Below are 19,563 nucleotides of genomic sequence, written 5' to 3' on the forward strand. Positions count from 1 at the left end.
CCCATCTCCTCCAGCTCTTCCTGGTGAGAGATGCTCCAGTCCCTCAATCCCCTCTACGGGCCTGCTCCAGGAGCTCCATGTCTCCCTTGTCCCGGGAAGCTCAGATTTGGATACAGCAATCACCAGGGCTGAGCAGAGGGACAGGATCACCTCCCTCAACTGCTGACATGCTCTTCCCATTTTAAAAAGGGGATTTGTTTGACGAATAACAATTGCGTTTGTAAGAGTGCCTCATCCGTTGATGTTTCCTGACCGGTGTACCAAATACCGTGAGTGTCACCGGATTCGGGACGCTGCTGTGGGGAAGGGAGAGGCTCCTGAGAAGCTCTTTAAAGCCGCAGGGCTCACGGAGACCCCCCAGGGCTCCCGAGGGCCGCGCTCCCCGCCGCGGGGGCCGGGCGGCTCCCGCCCCTCTGAGGGGAGGGGAAGCGCCGCCCGCCGCCGAGCGCAGCGGGGCCATGGCGGCTCCGCGGGCTGTGGCGCTGGGCCCGGAGCCGGGCGGCAGCACGCAGACATCGCACCGGCTGCTGGCCTACAGCGACGCGCTGCTGTCCATCATCGCCACCGTGATGGTGAGCGCCCGGCGGCCGCACGGAGGCAGGCAGGCAGGGAGGGAGGGAGCAGCCTGGGCGGCCGCGGCGGGTCCCGGGTTTCCGGGTGGCGCCCGTGCCGGCCCGGCCCGCCCGCCGTCCCCGAGGGCCGCGCCCGCCCCGCTGTCGCGACATGTCGGCGGCCGCGGCGTGCCCGAGAGCGGTGCGGCTTCCAGAGCAGCTCCTGGCTGCGCCATCCGCGGGCACCCGAAGCCTGGGTGGTGTTAGGGAAGTGCTCAACAAGCAAAAGAGCGTCGTGTGCTAATAGACGTTTTGTTATTTCAGATTTTGCCGGTGGCTCACACAAAGATACATCCTGACCAGGTATCACGTGCCGTTTGTTGTTTCTTGTGTCCTCGCAAGTAGGTGTAACATCCTCCTTTAACACGCCCGCTTCGTTTCCAGTTACGGGCTTTCAAAAGCAGAAGCCATTAAGCAGCATTAAAACTAACAAATTTCACACAGGGCGAGGGGCTAGTGTAAAACTTTTAGATTGAGATTTGTGTTATATGCAGATGTTGTGACATAAAGCCTAAATGAGCTATATGTTGTAGGCCATAGATTATATCTGGTTGTTTTCTATGAAAAGTGAATTGCCCATCTGACCAAAACATCTTTCAGAAAGCATCTGGTCTTCTTGGTGATAAACCATCACTGAGAGAAGTCACTTATATAGCATAGTCTGAATGCTAGTTTTAAAATCAGGTTAATGATAAATGTAATTTGCATTTAAATAGGCATGAAAAGAATACTACAGAAAATAAATTAATTCTGAGAGTACCTAGGAATTTTAGGAAACATTAATAATTTGAGAAAGTTTACAGGTTTTTTCTTTTGTCATTATTTATTTTTCTACTCTTAAACAGGCCTAAGTCTTAGTTTAAGAAGCTCAGATAAGATCTGTAAACAGCAGATATATACTATATGAGTCTGTATATATACTATATGAGTTTAAGCCATTCTGGTGGTATTTGCAGAATTTGCTGAGGTTAAGCCCTCTCTCCTTGTTAACAATCGTCACATGAAACCTCTGGTATGCTTCTACTACAGAAATCAATGCTGTGAAAGTAAAAGAGGCATATTGTGTCCAGTGCTCTGAAATGCATTATTATAGTGACAGTGATGAGAGAATGCATAAATGAGAAACAAGAGCATTGGGAAGCCCTTTTGCAGATTGGTGAGATGTGTTGGTACATCAAGTGCCATATTTCAGGCTACTTAAAAAGTTCCTAATAAATTGGTTTCTCTGCAATGTACTAAAGAGATTGTTGAATAGGAACTGCATTCTTGGGAGGTATTTTCCAAAAATATATTGCATTACTGTTCATCTCTTTTTCAGATAATAATTTTGTAACATAACATTTAAATTTTGTTTCTTGGGTGTCACTTTCTGTTTCAGAAATTAGGCGAAAGTGTTCAGCAACTTCTTCTAGCAAAAATTGCAGTCTACTTGATGACCTTTTTAATAGTCACAGTGGCATGGGCAGCTCATGTAAGGTAGGAGCACGGTGTTTAAATCTAAAGTTAAAAGCTAGAAAGTACAGGAGATAACCATGTATTTGATGTATCTCTGTCTTGCCACCAGACTTCTGAATTGTGTTTTGTTGAATAATATTAGAAAATCATTGTAAAGAAATGCTACCCTTAGCAGAGAATAGCTACTCTTACACCACTATCATAATGATACATAGAAAAACAAGCATTATGTATCCTCTGGAGTTACTTTTCATCTTACCTTGAAGGCTAGATGGAATTAGACTTCTAATTGTGCTTTGAAAACACGAATTTGCAACTTGCATGCTCCACAACAAAGGAACTTATATAGTCCTGCTGGCCTGAAACTCATCTCTATCCGCAGCAGTAGTTGTCACAAAATCAATTGGAATGTTGCAGATTCTGTACTTTATAGAGCTGTGGACACCCCCACCTGTCAGGTCTTGGTGGTTAAAGAGAAATTGGCATGCAGGCGTCATACAGGAACCAAGGCAGTTTTTGTTTGAATTTTGAAATTTACAAATGTCCCTGTGCAAGTGGATTGGTTGTGTTCCAATAAAGGCGTGCCACTTGTAATTCAACAGTTGAAGCTGATACCTCACATTCCTAATGCTTTTCTTGGCTTGTATAAGTAAACACTGAGGTACAGTCTCAGAGTTTTGTGGAGAGTGATGGGTACTGTTGATTCTAAGTGACAGTTTTGTGAATGAGGAGTTTAATTAACAAAATCTGGGGACATTTGCAAGGTAAGTTTTTTCTTTGGGTGCTGTCTCTTCAGGAGAAATGATTCTAAGCCTTAAAATTTTGAAAATTCTCTGAATTCAAGCAGAAACCAGGCTTTTAATAACTGCTCCATGATTGAACTTGATTGCATCTAGCTTTTAAGATTTTTCTAACAAATTACTTTCATATTTGAGCTACATGAGTTTGTAGCACCTGGAATACTTGTATTAATTCTGGGGCAAAGGAAACTGAGTTCCCCCATATGATCATAAATTTACAATTTGTACGTAGTGTTTATATATGTAAAATATGTTTTGTGAGTTGGCTTGTTCATGATAACCTTACTTTGTCTTTCCTTGACAGGTTGTTTCAGGTGATAGAACATATAGATGATGTCCTGGCTCTTCTAAATCTGGTGAGTCTTGTCAGACAAGCTGGATGGTTAACTAGCAGATACAGGTCACTTAAGTGTATCTGTGAATATCCAGAAGTTTCTACATTAAATAGCTTTAAAGAGCATTAAAGAGCTCTGACATATTTCCAAGTCAGGAAAACATAAAGATCTCTAGTTTCAATGTGACTGATTGATAAATAACTTGCTTTTAACTTGCAAATGTTTTACTATAAACCAAAAGAAGCTCTGCAGCAGGTTAGTCTGAAGTTCGTCTGAGGGAACAGAGTATTTTGCAATGTTGTTTTAAACTCTGTTCTCTGAAAGTATGCAACCACTCAGTTATTCTAAATTTGTTAATAAAAGCACTGTTGGAGCTCCATGAGATAACACCAGAGGAAATTATTTTAGAAGAATAGCCTAAGATGTCTAATTTTTACCTAATGTAGTGTTCTTTATGCTGTTGTTTGTTCAGCTGGGTTGTTTAAATTTTGCTTTTTTAGATACAAAATATTTACAATCAAATATTAATGTTCCTGACAAATGAGAAATACCTGTTTAGAAGGTGTGGTATATTTTGCCTTGCTGTTCTAGAAAGAAGTCTCTTAAAAACCATAGCAAAACTTTTTGTTGGGGTATTGGTAACAAAACCATAGTGTTTTCTAAAATAAGCTTGTCCAGTTTGGATAGAGAACATGGAAGATGTGCACAAAACCAACCATTTGTTGTAGTCAAAACTCTGCTACTTCAGAAATGTAGATATTTTTCATTTGAAAGCATTTGATCTCCTTGTAAAATACAAAGCAAACAATGCCCTCATTGAAGATGTGTCCAGAAAATACATAGTGTTTCAATATGCTTTTTCTGTTCTAGGCTTGTATGATGATCATAACCTTCTTGCCATATACAGTAAGTAATTTTCTAAAATCTGACATATGTTTAAATTACAGTGTTTGTTTCTTCATTTATTTGGAAAGACTTTACCAAAGTATTCAGAAACCCAGGAAAGTGTTGTTACAGTATAAACCCTGAATTCATTATTGTAGTTAAGTGTTGCATCTTTAAAGCTATTGAAATTAAGCTATTTTATAACCTTCAGATATTGCATGTTTTAGACCTGGCAGAAAATAGGTATTTTGGGAACAAAAATTGCACTTCTGGAAAGTCATAGTACCATAGAATAGTTTGGGTTGGAAAGGGCCATTAAAGGTTCTGTAGACCAGCCCCTGCAAAGATCAGGAACATTTTCAGCTGGATGAAGTTTCTTGAAGCCCCATCCAACCTCACCTTGTGTATCTCCAGGGGCTGGGCAACTGTGCCAATATTTCAACACCCTCATGGTAAAACATTTCCCATGATTTCTTTTAAAAAAAGCAGCTGTATTGAAAAAGGTCCAGGTTATTTGGTAAGAATTTTAGTAAGATAAATAAAGTGTTTCAAGCTTGTCCTTATATGGCAGGCTGCTTTCCTTTTGTAATTTAGACCAAGTTTGTGGTATCACTTCTGATTTGCTCTGCAAGGTTGATTCTGGCAGCTGATGGTTCATGTTTAAAATCTGCACAATTTTTGATAATAGGACCTCAAAAGAATATTTGCAAATGAATACTATATTAACAGAAAAAAACAGTTCATCATCTTGACTGTTGTATGTGTAAGACAGGCACCTGTTTCTCTGTGGATATTTATGCTTACATTTTGTCTGCAAAAAATGAGGCTGTGGTCAGTAAGACGATTTTTATCAGCAAGAGATCACACTTTTCATTTTGCCTTGAAGTTGAAATTATTTTTGGAAAGCTGTCAATGTTACCTTAATACTACGCCCTCCTTTTTTTTTTTTTTTTTTTTCCTTTTATATCCTCCCTTAAAGGGGCTGCAGAAATTAATACAAGAGGGAGCCATGAAGGTAGACAAATATTCAAAAAGGTATCCTAATATCAAGCATTTTCACAGCTATGACATCATGTCAACCAAAAGCAGTAAAACTATATTCATGTACAAGCCACTCTGTAATTATTACGGAGGCACAGAGCCAGAGTGGCTAAGGTTTAGCACTGTCAACATCATAGCAAAACCATCTCTCTAGATGCCTTTAGTTGGGATGCTGGCATGTATTTGTGGCTAGAAATTGGATTTAATGAAATTATGATGAAATGCAAATTATTATTTAGATTTATGAGTTTCAATATTGAATGAAGAGTACTTCTGTTTCTCTACTGGTATTCCTACTTTGTTTCTTAATTAAATATATGCTCTTGTTGATTTTTTTTCCAGTTTTCCTTAATGGCCTCCTTTCCAGGGGTACCTTTTGGCATCTTCCTGTTCAGTGTCTGTGCTGTTGTCATTGGCCTTATACAGGTATTACAGCTATCCATTTACATTTTCCCTTTTTAAATAGGCTTTCTTGTGTAGAGCTGAAATGAAGTGCCTTAGTGAGTGGCATAAATTGCTAAATATGTTATTTGTATAGCATTCTTTTTCAAAGTTGTGCCCATTATGATAATACAGTACCTGTATGTAAGACAAAATTTCACTGTTCCAAGAAGCTGCAAGTAAATCAGCTGATCTCAATGTTCACAGAATTCCTTTCCCACTCTTTGTAAAAATGCCTTGGGGAAAGAACAGTTGACTTTTCCTGTCTTTCTGAGCCATGCAGCTGTGAGTGAGGGAACAGGCTTTCCAGTCTCAAGTCCAGCAGCACTCTTCCTCCTGGTGCAGTGCTTTGTTGCTTTAGTTCCCTTTTACAGAGGTTTTCATTCCTCTTCATCAAGGATCAAAGGTCATGACTGGCTCTGCAGAGGAGACTAAAATTTTCACATGCAGTGTATTGTCAAATCTCAGAGTTTCTAGGACCAACCTTCCAAATGGGAATGGAGAATAAGTTTGAAAGTGTTTTGTAATGGGTTGATTTATAGTTCTATGTCTTATATTTGAAATCCTGCATATACTTATATGGTAATAAGTTCAGTAATGCTCTTTTCCTTGCAGGCTGTGATAGTAGCATATGGATTCTATCACCCACACTTACTGAATCAACAGATACAGGAATCTGCAAATCAGAATTTCTATAAACGTCATATCTTAAAGATTATCCTAAGAGGACCAGTTTTATGCTTTTTAGCAGCCATCTTTTCTTTTTTCTTTATTCCTTTGGTAAGTTATCTCAGTTAACAGAAAACTCAGATGCAGCAGTTTGTATTAGCTGTCTTTAGGACTGTGTATGAAAATAATGATGTCCATGTAAATTATGCAGACTTTCTCAATTGCCAGTTCTAGGGTGTTGTAATCATGACTGCTATTTTGCATTGAGTGTATTTAATCACACGTATCAACCTGTAAATTGATCTATGAGTTTGTATAGTTAAAAAAGGAATATATTCTGCTGCTATATTACCTGATATGACTGCTTTTTGGTTGGTTTGTTTGTTTGTTTGTTTGTTTGTTTCTTTGTTTGTTTTAAATAGGTCATCTAAACTCTACTTTAGTATTTTATGTTTCAGAAGTAGTTGAGGTAATATGGAAGCTTAGATGAAATGACCACCACACTGCCCATACTGAAGAAGAGTGAATGCAATTGCTGTACTAACTTAGGGTGTAAGAGCAAATAGAGTAGGGAGACCAGTTAGCCCACCTGCATCTCAAAACAAATAGTTTTGGCTAAGGACCGCTTTTACATAGCCTTTTTCTCTCTTCCACCTTTATTTGATGTCAGTAATTTGCTCCTACTTATTAATAGCTTTAACTCTTTTCTGGAACCCCTACTCTGGAACTCCTATTCTGGAACTGAAATCTAGTTTTTTAATGTATCCTGAACTTCCATTCCTCTTGTTCTTTAAGAAAAGATGTATTTAACTGAATTTTGAGAAAGATTCCACAGGAATTAGCAGTATTTATATAATCCTCAGGTTTGTGAGAAATCAGGTTGCTCTTGATGAAAGGACAGATATGAGTCCAAACATGAAAAGGCCTAGTTTTATCTGAAAATGTTTTCCTCTTCTTCCACACTTTGTTCACTGTAGTTTGGTTGTTTATTTTTAATATTAACAACGGTGAAATTAGCCTCCGAGTTGCTCCTATGCTTAGACCTGTGCAAAGTCCTAAGTGAACCACTTAGGACCCACCAATGTCATTTTGTGACACAAATAGTAGAGTCTTAGAATATCATGAGTTGGAAGGACCCGTAAGGATTATGTGGGATTCATACTTCAACTTCCAAAGCAGTTATTCCTGCACTTTTTGTTAGCAGAATTATCTCCTTGCTTGTTTTAGTTTGCCTCATTAATGGTACTAAATTAGCTAGGAAAAAGCAGTATTTGGTTCCACATGCCATATTCGGGAGGTGCATGAGCATTTTAGCTGAGCCTTTTTGAAAGTCAAGATTTTTTTTTTCTTAATGTAATTAATTCTAAGATTGAGTGTTATAGTTTCATATTAAATCTGGAAGGTAATTTGTATTTTGATAACTATATTTAAACTGTTCATCTTCTTCTCCAACAGTCTTATGTACTACTTGGACTCGTAATTGTTTTTCCGCATCTCACTCGATTAATTACATGGTGTAAAACCAAAATTCTTGGTGAGTAACAAAACTCCTAGGCACATGCTCAGATTAGGTTGTCAACATGTTATGCAGACAACCCAGAATGAAGTAATTTCAGTTCTGCTTTCATTTTTGGTCTCGGAACATAGTGATTTTAGGGTTTATTGGTGTGCTTCTAAACAGTATCTCCCCTGCTTCTTGTTTTCCCATAATTGTGATGAGATTTGTGTAAAGTACAATGCATCTAGGGATTATTGCCTGGTGTAAAACCTTTCTGGTTTGTCCTGGTAATGTGAGTGTGTGCAGACACATGTAGGGACATGAATGATGGCTGCAGGCCATCTATCCCTTTTCCTTCCTCAAGAGGGATCACATAAGAAAGCAAGCTCTATGGCTTTATCACTTTCTTCCCTGCAATTCTGAACAGTTGCACATTTTCAAACAGGCAAGCACTGCACCTGTAAATCAGACTTTCTCACAATAGTTAACTGTTCAGGTATTCAGATTAATTACATCTCATTCATCTAACCACTATGATCTAAAGAGGTGCCTTCACACATGTCCTACGTTAGCCTAAAACAATGCTTGCTTTACTTATATGCTTTCTGCCCTCCTTGTGTCAGGACTAACAAATGCACAGCCACAGCAACAACCTGAGCTGCACTTAAATCCTGCCAAGAGGTTGCCATTGCCAAAATAAAAGGAGAAGAGAATATAATTCAACCTACTTGGCCAAAAGGTGCTGTGTGCCTCTAAGAAGGACCACAAAACCACTGAACAGATAATGTCTTTGGAACTGACACTCCGAAGTTGGGTCAGAAGGATAACACCTTTGTACTTCTGCTGCTGTTCAGACTAGTAGAGTCTGTCTGTTTACAGTGCAAAGGGGAGCATACTCTTCATCCCCCATGTGGCAGCAATAACAGAGAGGCAGAAATGCTCCGAAAGGACGAAGCCAGACCCTCAGAGCCTGGGAATAAACACATACAAATATTGACCATGCTTATTGCGATGGGGCCACTGTGGTTTGCGATCAGGTGTCATCTCTACCTCTCACTCTCTCAGATGGCTGAAATACTGCTTTATTGAATGTCTTGTGATTACACCTGCTTTGCATTCCTGTGGAACCTTAACCTTTTTCTTTGCCCAGTCTGTACAGCTGAAGCAGTGTATTTTGGGTAGCTAGGCAGTTCTGGGTTCACTCTTTAGAGATGTGTTCGACATTTCCTATAAAAGCTACACCTTTTTAGGGAGGGCTTTAATTACTTTAAATGAAGCCATTCGATATCCCAGTTCAGCTCCCATGCTCATGACAGGTTTTTTTTTTTTTTTTTTGCCATGTAGCGTAGGTTCTCCAGGCTGTCATAGAGGCCCTACAGCTATTAGGGCTTCGTGAGGCACAGCATCTAATTTGTTTTGTTCAATTACAGTCATTATTCACTTGGTGGAAGTGGTTTGCCATACAGTTTAAAGGAGCAGACCTTTTTTTTCCTGTGTTCTTGAAGCACTTGTCTTGAAAGAAACATAAATTTCAGGGGCAGGCACATATGCCAAAAAAAAGTGGAGTGTCATTTGTGGATGACTGGCATCCTCTTGTCTAAAAAAAATTTTGGCAGGTGGGGTAAAAAGGAGGTCACAGTAGGTTGTTGAACTGCCTTATTTTATCTTTCTTTTCATCATTAAGCCTCTGGATTTGTTTCCAGGTCACAGAGCTGAAGAGGAGGAACATCACAGCTTAGAAACCTTCACTTTTTACCTCAGTGAGCCTCTGAGTAAGGAACGAGTAGAAGCATTCAGTGATGGAGTCTATGCTATTGTAGCAACCCTGCTCATTTTGGATATATGGTAAGGCTTTGTGCTGGTTCTTACACTTCATCTTGTTAATTATATTTTTTTGTCTATATGTAATATTTGAGAAAATAAAATTAATCAGACATTATCTTTAACTTCCAAAATCTGCAGTGGTTACTTTAAAGCATGATTTTCTGGAAGGACACAGAGCACAAAACATACATACTTCTAACACCCACATTCCAGCAATAATGATCATCAGTGTGTGTAATATGTGTTGGGGTGTACAGTCTTCAAGAACAGATCTTCCTTTTTTGCTTACTTATGTTTTCAGATAGAAGCTTTTTATCAAAAAAAAGCTGTTTAGTCGCTGCAGTGACTTTATTAACCCAAAGGAATGCCAGCTTGCATTCAGATTTCCTTTCAGTTTTAATTTCTTTGCAGAGCTGTTATTTGAAACATTGTTTCTACATTTTAAATTACGGTGGTAGGGAGTGGATTCCTGTTGTTACTGCTTTCTCAAAGTAAAGCAACACAGTTCAATCTTGCTCCACATGTGTTTATAACAGTAATATACAAAGTAAAGTAATTTTTCTCTCCACAGTGAAGACAATGTTCCTGATCCCAGAGAAGTTGAGGAGAAGTTCCATGGCAGTCTTCTTGAAGCTTTAAGTGAATATGGGCCAAACTACCTTGCTTACTTTGGGTCATTTGTTACAATTGGTCTCCTGTGGTTTGTCCATCACTCTCTTTTCCTTTATGTAACAAAAGCTACCCGATTAATGGGACTGCTCAACATCCTTTCATTGGCTTTCATTGGTGGGCTTCCACTCGCTTACCAGCTGACCAGTGAATTTGCAGAAAAGTCTCATAATGAAATAGAAGCCATTCAGGTCAGCTGCGTTATCACTTTCTTTGCCAGCATATTTCAGTTTGCAATATGGACTACAGCCCTTCTCAATGAAGAGGAAACTTTGCATGCCTTTGCTAGATATGGTGGCAAGGAGCATGCCTTCATGTTTGCCAAGCTGGCTCTCTACCCTTGCGTAAGCCTTGGGGCCTTCTTTCTGACTTGCTTGTTAAGTGAGTTTAGCACAGCAATTTTCCATCTTATGCAGATTGTAATCCCGTTTGCTTTTCTTGCCTTGCGCATTTTTGTTAGAATTTCTTTAACTGCCATAAAGTCTGTGATGTCTCTCTCCAGACGGAAGGTCGTATTGTTAGAAGAAGAGGAATCATGTTTGTCTCCAAATGAAATGCTGTCCTAAATTTCTGAACAGTGCATGTGAAGTTACGAGATCAACTCCAGTTCCTCTGACTCGCATTATATTCATGTGTGGATTATATTGATGTAAACCAAAGCCTGTATTGACCATAACTGGGGCATATTTATGTTTAAGCTGGTCATACTCGACACCCTTTCTCCAATATCTGCTCTTGAAAATTTTGGGTAAACAGGGGATACAAATAAAAGCATGTTCCCCTTCTTTTAGGGTTGCCCTACAGGAAAAAAATGCTGCTTGACATGTAAGTGCAGCAATAATTGATTAAGAAGTGTGCAGATACCCAGCAAAATGTCAGCCAAACACAGGCATTGAAGTTGGTTCAGCTTCTGTGTAAGAGAATGTGAGGCATGGAAAACATGGTGACCTCTGGATTCTGGATAGCACATCACAGTAGAACATACATGCATACAAGTTATGGTTTCCTTTTTTTTTTTCCATTTTAATTTTTTCAAAATTACACTGTCAGACAGTTACACTGTCTTTTCTGCATAGTTACAAACAGGGGATAGTAGCTGGAAATCTAACAGTGTCTAAGTTTAGATGGGAGTTGCAATTGATATCACTGCAAGTGATAGCAGTCTTCCAAGCCATCTGAACACAAGTTCTTTGGGCATATCTATTCTTTTTCAAAAAAGGATGTAACAAATGAGGACTCGTGACTTTGCATCCAAGTTTCAACAAGCTTTGATATTTTCTGAGGGAAGAGAGCTCTGTGATAAGACTTAAGGTTTTTTCTGTTCTGCAGGAGCTGCTCATCTGAAGTGTTTTAATTTCTTGGGCTTTTTGTGTCTGTTTTGTGTCTGTCAGTGGAACATCCTTCTGTTACTTGGAAGGCATGGTGCCATATTCAAGGAGATTATGAGACTGCAATGTGTGAGAGTTCTGCATCAGGCAACGGAATTGAGCTTTTCCTGAGTTGTGGACAACTAAGGGTTCCCACAGATTTCTGTGTCTCAGGAAGACAGCAGAAGAAATTAACCCCTAGAAGTTCCTGTCCATAATGTGTTGATTTTTAAATTTTTTTATACTTACATGCAGCTGGATAAGTTTTGTGCTTTTCAAATCATCTAACCTCCGGCTGCCCTAGAAGCCATTACATTTCCTTTTGCAAGAACAATTAATTTGTATCTTGAATTTTCTTAGTGCCTGACAACTTTAATGCCATAATTTAAGGCATTTGGGGAATTTTGTTGTTCATCATTAAAAAAAAAAATGTGGCAAAGTATGCCTGAAGAAATCATAGGTGAAAACAAATTCAAATATCTTGTTTCAGTTGAGATCAGTTAATGAAAGCACTTGTGCTTTTGTTTTAAAGCACCTTGATACTGAAATATGTAATTGTGAATATTACATACTTCTTGTGAAGAGTATCTTCAGCTATTTAAGGGGATTTATACCTAGTTGTGGTTAAATGACTTGCATTGTGTTGTGTATAGCAGTGTTTCTGATGCTTAATAAAAGCACTTTTGGTTCTGTATGATTTTGTTTCTAATGTGCAGCAGACATATAGTAAGTAGTGAATATGTGTATTTGTAATAAATTGCAATCAGTGAAAAAACAAAACTTCAAGCCATTTATTTCTTCTCTGTAGGTGAAATTTAAGGCTGATGTCTATAATTAAAATGTTGGTAAATGAGTTTTTTCCTACAAGATCACCAAGGTCCCTTCCAGCCTCAGCAGTTTTGTGGTTTTTTTAATAAAACAGCAAAATGTTTTTTAATTTGATGTAAATAAATGTTGATTCTACTTCTTATGGTACCTGAAGAAAATGAAACCCAAGAACAATCTGACCAAGGAGTTTCATTCCAGTGTTTATAAAGATGCTTTGTATAAATCAATGTATAAACACCACAAGGCTCAATAATGCTTTTCTTTTTTTTTTTTTTTTTTTTTTTTTTCCTTTTGTGTGTGTGTGTGCATATGTTTTTGGTTGGTTGGCTTGGATTTTTGGGTTGGGTGGGTTGGGGTTTTTTGTTTACCTCGCTTACAAATAAGTAATTTGTTCTGCAGAAAGAACAATTTTGTTTTTGCTTGTGGTCAAGATAGCATTATTCAACCCAAATTTGGTAATATCTCAGAACCTAAACCTGAGGACAAACATGATATGAGACTCTGTATAAACAGAGGTCATTTAGCATCGTTTTAAGTTTCTGAGAAACAAACATTTAATTCATTTAAATTGTGTCATTCTCAAGTAGAAACATCATCCCCAAATATAACTGTAACTAGTAGTCCGTTATTGAATTACTAATGGCCACAGGCTTTTGTATCTATGAAGAGCAAAGTGAGATACAGTAATTACAATCCCAGAATCACAGGAATGGATGTCATTGGAAGGGGCCTCTGTAGACCATCTAGTCCAACCCTCCAGTTTAAAGCAGGTTTGGTTAGCCTGAGCATCTGCTCAGAGACGCCATAAACACTCAATAGCTTATAGCACGATGGAATCAGTAAGTTTGGAAGAGAGCTTTAAGATCATCCAGTCCAGCCCCTGTAACCCTAAAGCACTGAACCACAGCCCCTCATGCCCGCTGAACACCTCCAGGGATGGTGACTCCACCACCTCCTTGGCCAACCTCTGGCACTACTTGACCACCCTGACAGTGAAAGTACCCTTACGAGTTTAAAAAAAAACCAAAAAAAGTGGCTATGTTTTGTCATCGATGAGAGCCCGCTCGATGGCTCCCACAGACCCGCAGTCCCAGCCCCCTCAGCCCCGCCCTGTGGCGGGACGCGGGCCCGGCGCCGCCGGAGCTCCTTGAGTGACGGACCCGCCGCCCTGGGAAGCAGAGCACAGCGCAGCGTTCGGCTTCCCGGTCACGGCTGCTCCGCTCCCCGCCCCTTCCTGCCGCCGCACTCGGTTCCGCCCGCCGCCGCCGCCAGGATGATCCCGCCGGTGCAGGTGTCCCCGCTCATCAAGGTGAGGGCGCTGGGGGGATCTCCCGGGCTGTCCCGGGCTGTCTCGGGGGCGCGGGGAGGGCTGCCCGGGCCGGCAGGCCGGGACGGGGGGCGGCGGGGCCGGCCGTGCCTGCGGGCTGAGCGAAGGGCGCGTCCTTGTCTCTGCCTCCCGCAGTTCACCCGCTACTCGGCGCTGCTCGTGGGGATGATCTACGGCAAGAAGCGATACGGTGAGTGCGGCGTCCCGGGCGGCCGCTCCCCACTCCCTGCGCCCCGCGGCCGCCTCGCAAGGGCACCTTGAAATGGCCCGGCCGCCATTTCCCTCCCCCGGCCCGGCCACGGCCCTGCCAGGACGGTGAAGCCACAGATCCCTATGAAACGTGCCTTTCTCCCAGCAAAACTGGCTTTTCCTCCTTGAGCGAGCCCGCAGGAGCGGAGCTCTCTGCCGGGGGTGGGCGGGGTTGTGTTTTAAAGGGATTGTGTTGATGGCAGACTACCTGAAGCCGATTGCTGAAGAAGAGAGAAGAATAGAGGCGGAGGAGAAAAAGAAACGTGCAGAACTGGAGCGGATTGCAAAAGAGCTTGCAGAAGGTAGTTCCTCGGTTTAGTGTATTCATCCCACACTGTCTTGCAGGTGTGAGGCTGCAGGACTGGTGTTTCACCTCAGTGCTCTTAGGAGAAACTGGGGCCTGCAGCTAATCCCTGAAGGTAGTGGTTAGGGCCGTGTGAGGAGTAAATACTGCTGCTGTTTAATTATGCCTGCATTTTGAAAAGCTCATCAGAGCAAGAGTTAACACTTTTGTGACAGCTGAGGAAGCAAGCTACTAAAAGCTGTTGGTTATTCTGTGTGAATCCATGTATCGACTGTGGAATTGATCCTTTTTCATCTGGATGTGCAAGCCCTTTTCTCCATACAGTGTAGAAGCCTCACAAATATGGCTGAATATAGGGCACAGGCATTGGTATGTAATTGCAACTTTATTTTTAAGTGGTGTCCCAGTGTATTGTTAGAGATCAACTAGATTTTTTTATTTTCAGTATCTTTCAGTGTTAGAGGTCAGCTTTGTTGGTTGTATCTCACATGAAGAGGATGTGCTGGAGGGCATCACTTGCAACTAATACTGCTGCATTTGATCTCATTCCTTTTTGCCTGTAGTATTCCTGCTGCAGCATTGTTTCCCTTGTCCTTAGGATTATTTTTGTTAGAACTGTACAGTTCTAACAGAGGGTTCCTTCTGTGCTGTCATTACAGAGGAACATGCTCTCTACCTTTTTTTCACCTAGGGTTTTTAGGTAGACTTAAAATGAAGAATTTTAGGAAAATTAATAGCTCAGGCTGTTCTTGGTGCAGATACACGCTCAGTATTTCTTTCAATGCAAAAGAGTGATATTTGCGTTGTTCTAAACAGAACTAGCTTTGAAGAATTAACTGCACATGCAGAAATTCAAATATATTTTGTATATGACTTACTAGAGATAAAGCTGTTTTGTCTTAAATACATTGTCTCTATTGGTCATAGACTAAATGAATGTGTCTTTTAGAGGTGCTCTAGTTAGATGAAACTTTCTGTGTTTTTAGAATTGGAGGCTGTGCTGTAGTGTTGCTAGGCCACCTATTAAGGAAATTTTCTTGATTATTGCTTTAAAATGTTTAATCTATCTAAAAGTGGCACAGATGTGGTAGGTCTGCTGTTCCCAACAATAGATTTGGGCTGGTTTTTCTCAGAAAAGCAATTGTTAAACTCATTATGTGCAATACAGTTGCTGAAGACTGTTCCTTAAAGATGGACATTCCTGTAGTGGTACTTTTTTCCAGGCTTATTTGACTTGTCAATTCAGATAACTGTCATCTACTATTGAGTAAACTTAAAAGTTTGCCTTCACCACATAGCTATGAATTACAATTCTGTTGAATAAACAGAAGTGAGAATCATAAATGCTAGGTAGAAAGAAATTACATAAAGATAAGTCTTTGCACTAATGTTTTGCATGTTTTAGTTCTGCATGGGAGTGGCTAATAGTCATAACCATATTTGTATTTTCTTCCCTTGTAGCAAGTGAAGATTCCATACTGAAATAAACAACAGATTTCATCTGAATTTCGCACATGGAAATACATGGCTAGGCTCTGAGCTGTCCAGCGGTTTTTGAACTCTGTGTGATATTCTACCAATAAAGTACTTAATACGCTTCAGTTGGTATTTTTTGAGTGAATTGCATAGAGCAGCAGGAGAAATATGGATAGAGTATGACAGGAAGCAACTATCTGTCACAATCTAGCTATTATTGCAACTGAAACACCCCATTGTATTCCCCCAGGAATAGCCAGTTGCTACCCCCGTTATCTACAGGTAATGGTTGTGATTGGTAAATACAATTCTATATATATGGGCAGGTGGGAGAAACTGACAAGGCACTGATTGCCTGAATCTGTTACTTAAATGGCTTGACTGGGGAGTTTCGTAGAATTATAGAATGTTAAGGTTTCAAGGGACCTTCAGGATCATCTAGTCCCAACATCCCTCTGCCATGGGCAGACACCTCTCACTAGGTCAGGTTGATCAAGACCTTGTCCAGCCTGGCTTTGAACAGTGCCAGGGTTGGGGCACCCACAGCTCCCTGGGCAACCTGTTCCAGTGTCTCACCGTCCTCACAGTAAAGAGTTTCTTACCAATATTTGATGTAAATTTCCCTTCCTTCAGTTTTGTACCCATTACTTCTTGTACTATCACTACAGTTGCTGACAGAGTGTCCCTCTTTTCTGTAGGGTCTTTCACATACTGCAGTGTGGCTAGGAGGTCTCCACACAGCCATCTCCAGCCTGAACAGCCCCAGCTCTCAGCCTGTCTGGGGGAGGTGCCCCAGTCCTCTTACCTATGTGTGGCTTCCTCTGCATGTGCTCCAACAGTTCCCTGCCCTTTGCTGGAGGCACCAGAACTGTTCTCAACACTCCATGGGGATCTCACCAGAGCAGAGGGGCAGAATCCCCTCCCTTCTCTGCTGCCCATGCTGCTTTGGGTGCAGCCCAGGATCCCATTGCCTTTCAGGGCTGTGGGTGCTCATGGCTGGGTCATGATGCATTTTCATCAACCACCACCCCCAAGTCCTTCTCCTTCTGTCACTCAGTTCTCCACTCAACTTTTAGCTCTGTCTGGGATTGCCACAACTCAGGTTCAGGACCTTGCACTTGTCCTTCAGGGGTTTGCACAGCCCCACCTCTCCAGCCTGTCCAGGTCCCTCTGGATGACATTGCTTCCTGCCAGCATGGTGACTGCTCCACAGAGCTTGGTGTTGGTGCCAAACCTGCTGAGGGTGCCCTTGATTCCAATGTCTGTGTCACTGACAGAGGTGTTGAACACTGTTGGCCCCAGTACTGATCCCAGAGGGACACCACCTCTCACTGGTCTGCATGGACAGTGAGCTGTTGATCACAATTCTGTGTTTCTGTCATCTTTTTTTCAGCTTTGTTACCACAGTGGATTATTACTCAGTTCTTGCATGTGGCAGAGCAGTCGGATTTGATTCTAGCTTGTCAAGCTATGCTATGATCTGAGGAATTGGTGCTAACTAATTAGTCAGATGTTCCTCAAAACTAAGTTACAACCAAATTGTGGCGTGTCTCTTTCATAAGGAGGTTCATAATCATATGCATCCCGATTATGCAGGAGAGGTCTGCCATGCTTTCCATTCAGTCTTAAAAAACTGGCTTCAGGCAGGAAAGCTGTCTTTGTAATACCTCTTAGATGAGGAAAAATTCCTACCTAGAATGGGAAAAGTACCATGTATGTCTTTACAGCCATCCGACAGGGACCAAATTAGTTCTCTGCCACCCTCTTCTGGCCAGCCAATAGATTATCAGGTACAAGCAAAAAAAGAGGCCAAGAAAAGGAAGGAAGCAATGAAAAAAGTCTTTCTCCTCAAAGGGTATGAGAGGGAAGACCCCTCGTATTCTGGAAGATACTACACTCCCCTGTTCAGCTGGAGCTACATTTGTGTGACTCCTGAGTACTCTGCTGCTTCTTGAGAGGGAGTTGAATGGTTTTGTACTGAATGTTCTGGATGTTTTTTCTAATTCTATAGTTCTATGGAAGCAGTAGAGGAAGAGGTACAGAGAAAAAATACCTTCTTGCAAGTTTTGTGACAGGTGATGCGAACCACACTCAGCCTAGGCTGAGTGGATCTAAAATCTTGGATCTAGTACTCTCTGGGCTTTCGTGGAGATTCCCTTATAGAGGATCTGGAGATGCTGGTAGCACAAAGACCCTTTACTGAGCACTAAGACGTGCAACCCATCTGCCTGAAAGGTGGAGCTGGGGTCCATACCCTCCCTGTATGGTGTTCAATACCATCTCTTTTTTTAAGAACTGATTGAAAGTTGAATTGCTCCTATCTAGCCTACCTGGGAGGAGAGGAGCACTTCCCAGGCTTAGTTCAAGTCAGGCTGTGGCCAGCTGGGAGAAGACAGTAAGCATTTCTCTCAGGTCTACAAGACATGGCTGAAGACCACATTCTCCAATCTCCCTGTCAATTTTTCCCTCCCTTTCTGCCAGAACTGCCACCCTCACAGCTCTGCCAGCAGCAGAGGCCTTGTATGTGCTCCCACATCTCTGACTGTGCCAGGTCAGGCATCCCCACTCACAACCCAGCAGCAGTCTAGGCTCCAGCCGTTTCTCACTCTGGCAAGCATCTTCTGCATGGACAGATTTGCATTCCAGCCCTGAACATCGCTCTCAGAAACCTCTCCTGCCAGTCTCACAGGGATATTAATTTTCCTACCACCACCTTCATAACCAAGAATTGAGGTCTTGTAAGCATTACCTGCTTCAGTGAGACACAAAATAGGTCCATTCTTGTCTCCCACTGCACTTGAGAGCTGCATCAAGCCAAGGGTGAAAACACTTAACCGAAATGTAGGCAAATATGCCGTGAGCAGATTTAAAAAGGAAAGGACAAGGTGGATAGTGGAGAGGAAAGATCCAGTGACAAGACTTGATAATCTCAATTTTACTTCCATGGTTATCACTCTGATGGTTTCAGTTTTGATCTGTTGGGGTTGGAGGCCCATGCAACAAAGAGTTTGATTGGTTCGATGGGTTCAATATGTTCAAGCCTACATGGGAACACCCCGACACCTCCCCTGGAGAGGGGTTTTACACTGATGCAACACTGTGGAAATGAGTCAGGGTGGTTCTTCAGGGATCTTTGATGGCTTATGTTGCCTTCTAATGGCAAACAATGCTGTTTGGCCCTGCTTCTGGCAGCTGCATAGTTTTGCCAGTTGTGCCTTATCAGAAAGGAGGAATACCCTCAGGCCTATGTGTGAACACCCCCATGCCCTCCCTTTTTTTTTTGCATTGTTTGATGCAGTTGTGCCTCACCAGAAGGAAGGAGATTGGCATGATAAAATGCATTACTGACCTCTGCAGGATCTGTTTCTTATGTGCCTTTTCCCCCCTCTAATGTGAAAACACTGTGTTTAAGGCCTTAGTCCCAGGTTATCATGGAAACTGGCTCAACCAGCCCACCCAACCAAAAGTTCAGTTCATCACGCCTGGGAAATCAGTGGACAAATCTTTTTCTTCATCCTTTTCTTTCTCCATGTCTAATATATCCAGGCAGCAAGCTCCAAGCTGCAAAGGGAGACCACTGCAGGAAGGACTATGCCAAATTTCACCTGCATCTAACTGGGCATTACCTCCAGTGAGAAACTCTCACTACTCCCATGGAAAGCGTGCACCTGAGGAACAGCCTCCTCCACTGGCACCCCACTCTGAATGTCCATGCACGCATAGTCCCTTTGGAGCCCTGAGGCTGTGAGGGGGAGCTGTGCTCCAAAGTGCACGTGGGCAGACA

At 41.7% G+C, this 19,563-nt stretch overlaps 2 protein-coding genes across 3 annotated transcripts; both read left to right on the forward strand.

The window, feature by feature from the left end:
- Nucleotides 1–413: 413 nt before the first annotated feature.
- On the forward strand, nt 414–12,472 carry TMEM175 (transmembrane protein 175). Of its 2 annotated transcripts, XM_056514003.1 has the most exons (10): nt 414–572; nt 876–914; nt 1,990–2,087; nt 3,171–3,222; nt 4,072–4,107; nt 5,470–5,553; nt 6,184–6,348; nt 7,693–7,771; nt 9,439–9,580; nt 10,131–12,472. In XM_056514003.1, exons 1-10 carry the CDS (start codon nt 459–461, stop codon nt 10,792–10,794), a joined length of 1,473 nt encoding a protein of 490 aa, XP_056369978.1. In that variant the 5' UTR covers nt 414–458; the 3' UTR covers nt 10,795–12,472. The 2 variants fall into 2 exon arrangements, with proteins under 2 accessions (XP_056369978.1, XP_056369979.1); XM_056514004.1 differs by lacking the exons at nt 414–572; nt 876–914; nt 1,990–2,087 and adding an exon at nt 2,714–2,830.
- A 1,042-nt stretch (nt 12,473–13,514) lies between these two features.
- On the forward strand, nt 13,515–15,904 carry ATP5ME (ATP synthase membrane subunit e). The gene is made up of 4 exons (XM_056514406.1): nt 13,515–13,732; nt 13,886–13,940; nt 14,203–14,301; nt 15,765–15,904. The coding sequence occupies exons 1-4, from the start codon at nt 13,697–13,699 to the stop codon at nt 15,788–15,790; spliced, it is 216 nt and encodes a 71-aa protein (XP_056370381.1). The 5' UTR covers nt 13,515–13,696; the 3' UTR covers nt 15,791–15,904.
- The last annotated feature ends 3,659 nt before the right edge of the window (nt 15,905–19,563 follow it).

Source organism: Oenanthe melanoleuca, chromosome Z, assembly GCF_029582105.1.
Source record: "Oenanthe melanoleuca isolate GR-GAL-2019-014 chromosome Z, OMel1.0, whole genome shotgun sequence".
In the NCBI taxonomy this organism is placed as follows: Eukaryota; Metazoa; Chordata; class Aves; order Passeriformes; family Muscicapidae; genus Oenanthe; species Oenanthe melanoleuca.

Bases quoted from the DNA above. Each gene is read 5' to 3' on its own strand.
- TMEM175 (XM_056514003.1), top strand. From the start codon at position 459: ATGGCGGCTCCGCGGGCTGTGGCGCTGGGCCCGGAGCCGGGCGGCAGC. The intron at 915-1,989 runs GTATCACGTGCC...TTTCTGTTTCAG, and splicing joins CAAAGATACATCCTGACCAG to AAATTAGGCGAAAGTGTTCA. The intron at 9,581-10,130 runs GTAAGGCTTTGT...TTCTCTCCACAG, and splicing joins CTGCTCATTTTGGATATATG to TGAAGACAATGTTCCTGATC.
- ATP5ME (XM_056514406.1), top strand. From the start codon at position 13,697: ATGATCCCGCCGGTGCAGGTGTCCCCGCTCATCAAG. The intron at 13,733-13,885 runs GTGAGGGCGCTG...TGCCTCCCGCAG, and splicing joins AGGTGTCCCCGCTCATCAAG to TTCACCCGCTACTCGGCGCT. The intron at 13,941-14,202 runs GTGAGTGCGGCG...TGTTGATGGCAG, and splicing joins CTACGGCAAGAAGCGATACG to ACTACCTGAAGCCGATTGCT.